The sequence below is a fragment of the Pteronotus mesoamericanus genome, unplaced genomic scaffold, assembly GCF_021234165.1.
Source record: "Pteronotus mesoamericanus isolate MK-2021 breed Mesoamerican mustached bat unplaced genomic scaffold, CSHL_Meso_final contig_101, whole genome shotgun sequence".
NCBI lineage: Eukaryota > Metazoa > Chordata > Mammalia > Chiroptera > Mormoopidae > Pteronotus > Pteronotus mesoamericanus.
The window spans coordinates 956845-968740 of record NW_026555001.1 but is presented as its reverse complement, the minus strand read 5'-3'; the positions used below and the strand labels follow the sequence as shown (position 1 = coordinate 968740).

The window sequence follows — 11896 nt, the reverse complement described above, 5'->3', positions numbered from 1 at the left end:
TGAAAAACAAATTAAGAAGAGCATAGACAATAATTTTTCCATTGTTCTAAACACCTAAAAATAAGTAATGACCCAAACTATTAGTTTCAGAATATAGGAAGATGCATAATGCAAATGCACATGTGGACTAATATGGTAAACAGCTCTCAGAAACTATAGAGGACAAATTTCTTAATCCTAATTTCTTATATATTTGTCACTCATTCCTGCAAAATGGTCATGTGCTAGGACCAATTAAACGATTCCTTTTCCTTTATTTATTTTTTTTTTTTTTGCCAAAATCTGATGTGAAAACAAACTGCAGGGATTAATGATTTCCCCGGGTTGGAAATATACCTATGCATTCTAAAAACTCCATGAATACAGTTTGGTTAAATTGTTGGCATTTTTTACCAGTGTGGATCCTTGTCTAACATTACAGTAATTTACATCTTCTTAGCAAATGCCAAGTGACACCACCAAGTGCACACTTAAATACAACAGTGGCCAGTGTAACCAAGAGAGTTCAAAAAACATTACGCTAAACTAAGGGATTCCAGCGCTCCAGAAATACCAAAATGACAATGTTTGTTACAGGTGCTAGATTACAATCAAAAGTAAAGCATAAATGGAAGGAAGAATCCACCTATATATAAAACACACACACACACCCCTTTATAAATTACCTAGCAGAGAGCTTATCCATAGCACTAATGTTAAGTAAGGATCTTATTAATTTAAACAGTCCACAGGTGACTGTGGTTATTCCAGAATATATATATTTTACATACACACACACACTCACACATACACACACACACACACACACACACACACACACACGGGGTGGCATCCATTAGCATACAAATTTGCACTATAATTTTCAAAGGCAAATATTTTACTGATAAGGAAACAGGCTAAAACAGGTTAGGGAACATGTCCAAGGCCCCAAGCCTCCAAGTGCTTAAAGCCATTTCAGATAAAAACACACACCAAGGGTCAAGAAGAGTATGAAGGAAAAGGGAGGAAGGAAAAATTTCTGAGGTCCTAGTCTCAGTCTAGGGCCCGGAAAGCAGATCTACAATACACTGTATGGACACCCCTTCGCATTTTTTTCTGGACCACTCTGAGAACTCCAACTGACATGACCAGCCTGGGATGTAATACAGTGAGCAATACCCAAACTCAAACTCTTACTGAATCAATGAATGAAGGAATGAAATGAACAAGGGAACAAAGGAGAGCAGGTTAAGTGTTAGCCCCTCTTGAGAGACCAGCCCTGTGTTAGGCCCCGACGAGCAATCTTACGAGGACACCCATCAGGCGCCCCCTAGAGGGGCTATGGCCCTGACGTCTGACGTCTGCGGTCCGACCCTGGTCCGGGTCCGCAGATCTTGTGGGGTGAAAGGCCCTTGGGAGCAGCTCCCGGCGAGATTTCGCGGGAATCGCCGGGCCTTTATCTGCAGCCCCACCATAAACTGGGTCAGTCCAGGACTCTGGCCGAGCCTCAGCCGACCGGAGTGCGGGCAAAGGGGGACTAGCTGAGAGGCACAAGCAAAGAGCACAGGCGTGGAGACCAGGAGAAAGGGAGAGACAGACACTGAAAGTCCAACGGCCGGCTGGCCCATCAAGGCAGCTCCTGGGTCACACCGAAAGGAGGCGCGGGGAGGGGCCGGGGGCACAGAGGCTTGCGGTCATCTGGGAAGTTGGCGAGGCTAGTTTGCATCCCCAGGAGGCCCGCGTACCGGAATGCTCTGCTGGGCTTACCTAACTCTCCCGCCCGCAGAAGGGAAGGGGGAGCTACTACCTCCCACCACCAGGTGTGACTCGCCCCCGGAACCTTCGCGCACGCTCAGGCTTGTGGGGCGGAGACCCAAGGACTCACAGCCAATCACAGAAATGGGGGGGCGGGCAAAAGAAACAGCCCCGCCTCCCTGCTCGTGTTTATTCTTCCCTCGGCTTTCCAGGTGTAGAGTAGGCGGGGCGGAGTGAGGGACCGGAAGTGGATTTTTGTAACCCGGAAGGGGAATTCTTCCTTGCTTGTATTGATGTTTTCAAGTTGCTTTTGGTACTGCTGCTGCTAAGGGAACCGTCGCAGAAGGATGGTGTGCGAAAAATGTGAGTTAAGGGGCCGCTTCTGCGGCAGGAAAGTAGGAGAACCTAACTGGAGTTCTCTGGAAATTTTGTCTTGTCTTTTTTCCTTTTTCACTTCTGTCGCGGTCTCTCGTTTTAGCCTCTACCCTCTTACCCTGTCCTGGATCGTTCCTGCGCCGCCCCAAAACATACTGCTTTGTGTTTTGTATTTCGGGTGGTCTCAGGTTTTTCACCTCTTTGTATATTTCCGTTGCTTTCCCCGACCCCGGATCTCATCCCATACAGCTTCTTGACTGGCTTCCTCAACCCACAGACCCTTAAGTTTGGAATAGATCTTAAGTCACTTCTATATTTTCCATATTTAAACAATTAAAAATGCCGACACCCAGTTAAATTTGAATTTCAGGTAAACAACGAATAATTTTTTTGTATAAGTATATCCTATGCAATATTTGTGACTTGGTTCAGTTTGCTGCGCCTTACTGCTGTAAGGGGTGCTTTGTCCCGGAGCACTTACTTTTAGGACATTATTTCAGAACAAAAAAAAAACAACAACAACACACAACTATTTCTTTGTGTATCTGAAATACAAAGTTTACTGAGCATCCTATCTGACAACCCGCAATTAGTATCCCTCCCAATGGCTTCAGGGCTTTTTTCATGAAAGCCTGCAAGACGAGTCTTTCCTTCCCATGTATCCAAAGATTCTTTTTAAAAAGATTTTATTTATTTTTAGAGAGATGGGAAGAGAGGGAGGACGGAAGGGGAAGAAACATCGGGTTGCCTCTCTCACGCCCCCAACTGGGGACCTGGCCACACCACTGAGCCACACCAGCCAGGGTGCCATCTAGTGATTCTAATGCCAATCTAAAAGATAGCTTATGGGTTTTGGACCTCACAAACTGTCTATATATTTAAAAATATCTGTCATATGCCCAAGTCTCTTTTTCCCCAAGCTAGAATTATCTGGCTTTTCTGTGACAAGGTATCAAGTCCTCTTACCTTGATTACTGTCTAGTTAACATAATCCCTTTTTTTAATATACCCCCAATAGATAAAACTTTGAACACAGACACCCATAAGTTTGAATCACAGATCTTATATTAGGTAAAAGAATGGCTTTGGGCAAGTTAATTTAATAAACTTACAGTCTACAGGAAATACTTTTGGGTTTCTATGTTTGGAGCCTGGCATTTAGGACTGTCCTCAACTGTAAGACCTCAGCTTATCTTTCCATCTTTATTTTCACTAACCCTTATCCTTTCTACACTTCAGTCGAACCAAACTATTTTGCGTGTCTGTGTGCACTCTGAGCTTTCTATGCCTTTCCTTAGGGTGTGTCCTTCTTTTAGTTTGTCTTCATTCTCTCTCCTCCTCTTCCTTCACAGCTACCTTGCCACATAACCTCTCTATTGTTCTTAACTTACTGTTCTTATCTGTTCTGTTTCCCATAGAACTTTCCTGGATTTCTCTAGCTAAGGTTGTCCTTTCTCCATGGAATTTCTCCTAGAATGAATGTTAGCTCTCAATTATTATTTTCTATTTTACTTTTTATTTTCTAGCTTAAATTTCAGTTGAATGGGTCTTAACTTTTTTTTTTTTTTTTTGGTTCTCTGAATCCCTTGTAAATCTGATGAAAACTGTAGACTCTTACCAGAGTCTATTTTAAAAAAGGAATATACAAAAAGTTTGTGTACAATTTCATCTAGATCACATGTCTCCTAAGGTCTACCCATAAAGCCCAAGTTAAGGATTACTGTGAGAGAAATCAGAAAGCTCCTTGTAATTTGGAATTTCCCCTAACTAATTGGGTTTCGTTTTCTCTGTATTTTGTACAATGGCTCATACATGATGTAAATAGTATATACCTGCTTAGTAAATATTCACGAAATTAATAGATTTATCAGATTTGTTTACCCGATTTGTTCAAAGTGTACAGAGGAAGCCTATTATAAGCCTATTATACTGCAGATTTTACTGAGAGTCAGCTATCGATTTCCCACAGTTATTATCTTAAGTTTCAGTTCACTGACCTCAACCTCAGCATTAACAGTCTCCTACTATAATATGACTGTTGATACCATTGTGAACTTTAGGCACAATATAGTGTATTTATTAAATAGTAAGTACTACTTCCCCTTACTTTTATTATCTTGTTGTAACAGGTGAAAAGAAACTTGGTACTGTTATCACTCCAGATACATGGAAAGATGGTGCAAGGAATACCACAGGTATTTTTCCTTTTAGAACACAGAGGTTGGATCAGATACTTCCTGTGAATAATATTTTAGTTTTTAGGTTATTCGTAAAATGAAATGTTATGTGTACAAAATATTTCATCTATTAAACATTAACTTATACCGGATCTCCCAACAATTTAGTATCTTACTTAGTTCTCTTAGTTACATGTTGGAGTTCCTAATTTGCTAGACAGGAGATAGTAAAATAATTAAATGATTTTCAAACAATGAGTATATCATAGTAATTGATTTAATTCAACTTAATTACACTTGGTATCTAATCCCCTTTTCCTCACCTGATCTTTATGTTCTTAAATCATTTAAATGTTTTCACCTTCTTAATCATTTTTTGTTGTAAGGTAATTTATTACAGACTAGCTCATATCATCTTCCTATTCATTAAATACAGTGCAAATGTCAAAGGGAAAGAAAAGAAACACTTCCACTGTGTTCAAGGTCCATGGCACTGAAATAGTGGTTTCTAGATTTTACAGTGGAAAAATTAAATGTAGACCCATTTCTAAATTCCTACTTTGAGTCTGAGAAATAAAATGATTGTTTTATCTAATTTTTATTGTTTTTTATTGTTTTTCTAATAAGTAATTGTTTTCTATTAAGTAATAGCCTAAGAACCTTTAAGAAATGAGGATTTTCAAAAATTTTGATATAGGCTAGTCTGTTGTAGATCAAAAAATGAACTTTTTAACTAATTGTGTATTGTGAAATGTATAGAAATAACTAACTGAAATACATGTTTGTTTTGATATAGAAAGTGGTGGGAGAAAGCTGAATGAAAATAAAGCTTTGACCTCAAAAAAAGCAAGGTAGGTAGGTATAGGAGCATCTATAGAGCAGTAATACATTAAATTACCACTCTTTCTAATTTTACGCATACTGACATGAATTTGGTGTGCGCCATTCTCTTGTGATAATACAGTTGGGTAGTTTCTAGCATTGCAAAACCAAGCTATCTGTTACAGCCTGCTTCCTCACTGTATCAATATATGATGATATTAATGCTACTGTCTTTTTATAATTTCACCAGAAAACATAACTTTTATTATTTCTAGACTTTTTTTTTAATCACCAGAGAGCATTTTTCCATTGTTTTTAGAGAGAAAGAGAGGGAGAGAGAGAAACATCAATGTGAGAGGGAAACATTATTGGCTGCCTCCAGTACAGGCCAGTATCGGGGATTTACATGTGTCTGGACTGGAGATCAAACCCTCAATCCAGGCATGCACCCTGACTGAGAATTGAACCTGTAACCCTTTGGTCATAGAATGACACTCCAACCAAGCCACAGCAGCCAGGGCTTTCTAATTCTTAATTATCCTGCAAATCAGAGGTAACAGAGAAATATGGAAATAGCCTAAGTTCTGGAGTCAGATTTCAATTTGAATCTAAGCTCTGTCACTGTCTAGCTCTGTGACATTACACAAGTTAAGCTAGTTTCTTAACTTTTCTGAACTTTACTTTTTCATCTGCTAATGGGAATAAAAATACCTCCCACCTTAAAAACAATTACTGGCACTGTTTTATTATGGTCAATCTTAAAAATCCCATGAACCTTTCCAGCTGACACCTCATTTTCGTGCTTCCCTTCACAGCGGAAGTTTTCAAAAACCCTGTCTAGATACTTTCACGGTGTCCTTAAGTTCCATTCTCTCCTTCAGCCGTTCTAGTCAGGCCTCTGTCCCAACCACACCCCTGAAACTGCTCTAGTCGGGATCACACGTGACCTTTAAAACTGATGTCTACTACTTTATTTTTACCTTGCTTAACGTTTTAACAACTCTTTATTTTTGGACCCCTTTATTCTTTTGACTCTGGGACACCACATTCTTCGTCCCTCCCACCTCACTGGCTGTTCCTTTTCAATCAGGTGCCTCTGGACCCAATCCTAGACTTTTTCTTTTTTATATATTTATACATTTATAATTCCTCAATTGACTTTGGTCCAATAGCTTTGAGTTCAAACTGTCTGTTAATTACTCCCAAATGTATATCCTTAGTCCTGACTTCTCTGAGCCCCAAACATACATCGAACTGTCTACTTGACTTATCCAGTTGGATGTCTTAACAGACAACCTCTTTTTCTTTTGGTCTTCTAATCATAGTCTTCTCGTCATTGCATCACCGTCCAAGCCTAAAGCTAGAATTCCTCACTGGTTCCCTCCTTTGCCTCACTTCTCACACCCATCAGCAAGAGCTTTGGTTCTGCTACCAAAGTGTAACCTGAATCCACCTGCTTTTGTCCATGTCACTGCTACTGCCTTGTTCCAAACTACTTATTTCTAACATGGATACCTTAGTAACTTTCTCTCTCTCTGTTTCCTCTCTATTTCCTTATAGTTAAGTTTATAGGGCATGTAACTTCTTTGCTCACAACCTCCATTGGTGTTCTTTTTACGTTGACTAAATTCCAGGTGCCCTACTATGTTGCTACAAGGTCCTCTGAGATCTGGCCCCTCTCACCTCTGACTTGCTGTGGTAGCAACCCCTGCATCAGCTATGCCAACCCCACTCTGTCTGGAGGAGGTTTGTGCTTAGTGCTCCCTTCTTCTAGAGCTCACCAGTCAGAGCTCACATAGCTCCTCTTCTTTGTTACTTGGGTCCCAGCTGAAAGGTCACCGTCTCAGAGAGGGTCTGTAACCGGCATCTAAACTAATGTCTTCCCTCGTCCCTTTATGGCTGCCAGTGTCCTGTTTGAATTTCCTCTTCAGCAGGCATTACTATCTGAAGAATGTATTTGTTTCATTACTCATTGTCCATCTCCTCTCCCTAGAATGTCAGCTTGACAAGGGCAGAGGCTTTGCCTGTCAAGTTTATCTTTTGTATGTAAAGCAGTAGCAGGCATGTAGTAGGCACCCAGTGTGTATTTGCTGAATAAATAAATACCTGTTTGATGATATCATCGCAAGGATTAGAAATAATAGTAAAAATAAAACTTTTACCATATCCAGTGCCTGGCACATAAATAGCACAGTAGACTTAATCTTTTAAGTGATGAGTAGTGTCATATTATATACTGTTGACTGACTTATTGATGTCTTAAGAACATGCAGTTAAGACCATTATTGAGTGAGTTGTTATTTTTACATATTGTAGAATTTAGATACTTCTAGTTCCTTTATGCTCCCAAAGTTACCCTGATATCATTAAAAAGCAGTTATTTTTGGATTCTCTAAACATTTCACTTTGGAAAATGCACTACTGTGTTGCATTGAATCTAAGATACCATCATTTATAAGATACGTCATTACTTTAAGAAAGAAAAAGCTCTGCCAATTAATACTTTTAAGATTTCAGAGATATTAAAATGTACATCTTAGAATGATAGAATATGATTTTAAGAAAAAGTAATCTCCAGACGTGCAGGTTGAAACAATTGGGCATATTGAAAAGAATAATGCCTATCTTGTGGGGAGTAAAGTGATACTCTTCTGGGTTTGGAAAAATTAACCCCTGAAAATGAGTTGTTGTATTATGTACCCAAAGAGAAGAAAGTGCTGGTATTTGCTATATGAGTATTGTTAGAAAAAGTTACTGCCAGCTTAAGGGAAAGTATTTCCTTTAAGGGTACTTTGCACTTCAGTCCCTATAATGTGGCATTTTTATATAGTAGGATCTTTTTTATCCAAGAGATTATATCAGTTAATTGAAGAAATTAGTGAAAGTAAGCAATCTTTAAAAATACACATACTTTATTTTAAATTAAAACATAATACTCTCTATATATTTATCAGTCATTTGGTATTAAGACAAAACCTTTTGAGTATGAGTTCTTCATCATTTTCTTCATATAATTTATAAACAAGAATATATATTTCCAGTGTCTTTAAAGTGGAGCAAGAACTGACAGATGCAAAGTGCCAAATCCTCCCACTTTCGATTTTTCCTCAACTTTTAACAGTTGTCTTACCCACACCTAAATCAACAGCAGTTCTAATGATTCACATTTAACTAGTCATCCTAAAACAGTCACTTAGTTTTTAATAGACTCAACCACTCTGTACCCATATTTCATCAGTTTCCATAATATTATACCAGACAGATAGATTGACAAATACATTGGCTATAAACACATTTGGGATTAAGAACTGGCTCTGTATAAGCACACAGCCTGCATGAAAGGGCTTGAAGTGTAGAGCGTCTTGCAGTATCACCAGCTGCAAGAGCTCTGTCCCTGTCGGCTGTAGAGCTTATAGCGGGAAGGGAGGGTGTGGATCAGCCCCATTTGTGGCTTAAGTGAGGTTGTCTAAGAGTGTTTCCGTGATGTTATACATTTTTCTTTCTTTTGAAAAATCTCTAGATTTGATCCATATGGAAAGAATAAGTTCTCCACTTGCAGAATTTGTAAAAGCTCTGTGCACCAACCAGGTTCTAATTACTGCCAGGGCTGTGCCTACAAAAAGGGTAAGTTTAATACCATTTTTATTCATGTCAAATCTATTTTATTTGGTGCTGATTTGGATAATATAAAAAAGGAATAGCCTTTATACATTCTATTATAATCAAATTCTATTTTTTCTAAGGCAAAATAGAACTTGTTCATCCTTTAAAGTATATATTTTCTTTTTCTCTTTTCTGATACTGTAAAATTATGTTTTTAGCTTCAGAATTGACTTAAATTAACCAAACCATTGGTTTTAGATACTTGTTGGTATTAGATATTAGTTGGTATTATTATCTGATGTGCACATGTTTTCTTTTGTTTTAGGCATCTGTGCAATGTGTGGAAAAAAGGTTTTGGATACAAAAAACTACAAGCAAACGTCTGTCTAGATGTATTGATGAAGTTTCTGGCTTCCTATATGATTTTTCTTTCTGCTTTAAATTTTTGAGGCATATCAGAGATGTGCAAGTTAAAAAAAATAACATGTTTTAAGATAATTAAGTTTAAACCAGGGAAGTTGATTGGTATTCATTTTTTTTGCTCTCAAGAAGCTCTGAGTAGCTACAGTATAATTAGTCTGCCTTACATGCATCTGATTAAACTAGAATAAGTGGCAGATTTAACAACAACAACAAAAAATATTGGCCCAGTTCTGTATGCACTTTTTATTTAACATTATTCATGTAATTCTTACTATCCTCTCCCTCTACTTATATATATTGCAGAAGTGAAAAGGAGATCATTGTTATTTGCTCAGAGCTTGGCATCCAAACGTATACTCTTCAGACCCTTATTCCCTTGTTGGTTGCCTAGTTCTTAGAATCAGCAGTACCTTAAATATTGCAGCTTCACAGGGTATTTAAGTATCTGAAACCATTATAGCTGAATGGTTCCTTAGAAATTAGCCCAGACCCAATCAAACACAAAAGTTGCATATATGATTTTTTTTAAATTTGTTCTTGAGGCCATAGTGCTAATACCTTTCTTATGAGAATAAGAACACAAGAGACCCCACATATATATCCAAATGAATACACTGGATTTCAGGAAAACACATGACTGTGAATCCACATTATTATGAAAGCCAAGAGAGCAGCGTTTGTTATGATGATGTACCATGGAAGTGAGTTACCACTCTTTGGGAAAGCTCTTTGAAGCAAAATGAAGCTTCTTTAATTCTCTCCCCAACCTTCCCCCCCAACCAAAAATAAATAAATAGAACAAAGCAAACATTCTGATTCTTAAAATATGTGTATATATCTTCAAAGAAAGATTTTTGTTTTACTACTTAAGAGGTTCGGGACTTCTGCTTTGGAAAACTGCATCCTACTGAGGGAAACAAAGTGTTCCCTAATGTCAAGTACAGTTTGTATAAATACCATTATCAAATATGTAGAATAGATAACATGATATCAATAATATAGATATTGCATTTTTATTTTAAAATTATGGTAAATAAAGTTTTAACTTTATTAAGTTTTGAAACTAGTGTTTCTGAGATACATTGTTACTAATATCCAGAATGATCACAAGAATAATGTAAAATATAATAAAAAACAATAGTGAAGGCAGGAAATATCTCCTCCTGCTTTAAACAGTTTGGGACTTTTTGTTAAAATCAGCAAAAGGGACTCATAATAAGACCCAGTTAGAGAGTGGGCCAGACACGTTAAAGGTTGGGGTGGCCAGCTTTGGGAAAGGCATATTTCTCAGGTATTAACTGGAACCTGGACTCACACCACTCAATTTCATACGTAGGCCCTGAGCAGCCTCCTTCTACAAATGATCCAGTTGCCAGACTCAGGTTCTCCTATGATGATTTTCATTAGTGTTAGAAGGGAATATATTATAAATCTTCATTTTGTTGAAATAAAGATATGACTGCCATACATCGAATAGAATTTATTTGATGAGAAGGAAAATCCCAAACAAAACATGAACATAAAATATTTTTTTTAAAAGAAGGAACATAAACAGAAACTATAACGTGAAATAAGATGACAGATTATGGCCAAACATAGATTTAAAGTAAATGTAAAAGTGATGAAATAAGGTAATTTTTAAAATCTCAGACATTTAAATGTATCTATTAGAAACAATATAGATACCAATAGAACACTTCTTCAATACATTGATTAGAATATGTAGCCATCAAAATGGTGTAAGAATTACATATACTATATGTGCAGAAGTTTGATCCAAAAGCTATTAATTACTGTTTTTACCCCCCTGTGGACTGGCATTGAGGGTTGAGAAAAGAGAGACTTAACTCTTTACAGCCTCATGCCAACCACCTAATACTTTTTAGCTCCCAGCTTCCTTAGCTGGAGGAGCTGGAGAGTACTAATAATTTTAGTATCCTAGAAATAACATTTACATACACATGTGTATTTGTTTTGAGAATTTTAAAAAGGAAAAATTCTTACATTCTGCATTTTGACTTTTTTTTTTAATGTTTCTCATATTGCTTTACCATTTTCTGTCTCTTGTTACACATTTTACCCTTGACCCATTTGAGAGTATATTGCAGACATCATATCCTTTACTGTTCAGTACTATATCTGTACTTCGTAAGAATGACCATACTAAATACAGCGATCAGATTCAGCAATTTAACATTGATAACAATACTTTAACCCGCACTCCCTCTTCCAGTTGTATTTGTTCATATTTTTCTGTTTCAGTATCTTATCCAGGATCATAGGTTACTTTGTCGTTACTCTTTAGCTCCTCCTTGTTTTTTGTGATATTGATGTATTTGAAGAATATAGGACAGTTAAATCATAGGACATCCCTCACTGTGGGTTTTTCCAAGTTTCTTTGTGTTTAAATTTAAGCTGTGCAGTGTGGGTTGAAATACTGTGAGAGATGTGTCCTCCAGGGTCACACCCAGACTCACAGAACACCCCTTTGTACCTTATTGGTAATGTTCACTGTGGTCACTTAGGAGAGATGTTGCCAGTCACTGTAATTACTATTTTTCCTTTGCTATTAGTGCTTAATTTGTGAGGAGACATTTTTGAGACCACGTTGATATTCTATTCCTCATCAAATCTGCCCCTCCTAGATTAGCACCCTTTGATGATTCTTATTTGGAAAAAAATGTTACTGTGATGTTTACAAAATTGTGATTTTATTAGTTGTCATTTTGTTCTAAGGACATGGTTTCCCTTTATTAATATAG

General features: G+C 37.4%; 1 protein-coding gene across 1 annotated transcript; it reads left to right on the top strand.

Moving 5' to 3' along the window:
- The first annotated feature begins 2002 nt into the window (after positions 1-2002).
- On the top strand, positions 2003-9942 carry CRIPT (CXXC repeat containing interactor of PDZ3 domain). Its single transcript, XM_054566974.1, has 5 exons — positions 2003-2097; positions 4239-4304; positions 5083-5137; positions 8629-8732; positions 9037-9942. Exons 1-5 carry the CDS (start codon positions 2082-2084, stop codon positions 9099-9101), a joined length of 306 nt encoding a protein of 101 aa, XP_054422949.1. The 5' UTR covers positions 2003-2081; the 3' UTR covers positions 9102-9942.
- The last annotated feature ends 1954 nt before the right edge of the window (positions 9943-11896 follow it).

Excerpts from the sequence above, each read along its gene's own strand:
- CRIPT (XM_054566974.1), top strand. Across the intron at positions 5,138-8,628 it reads TTGACCTCAAAAAAAGCAAG|ATTTGATCCATATGGAAAGA; the intron begins GTAGGTAGGTAT and ends AAAAATCTCTAG. Across the intron at positions 8,733-9,036 it reads GGGCTGTGCCTACAAAAAGG|GCATCTGTGCAATGTGTGGA; the intron begins GTAAGTTTAATA and ends CTTTTGTTTTAG.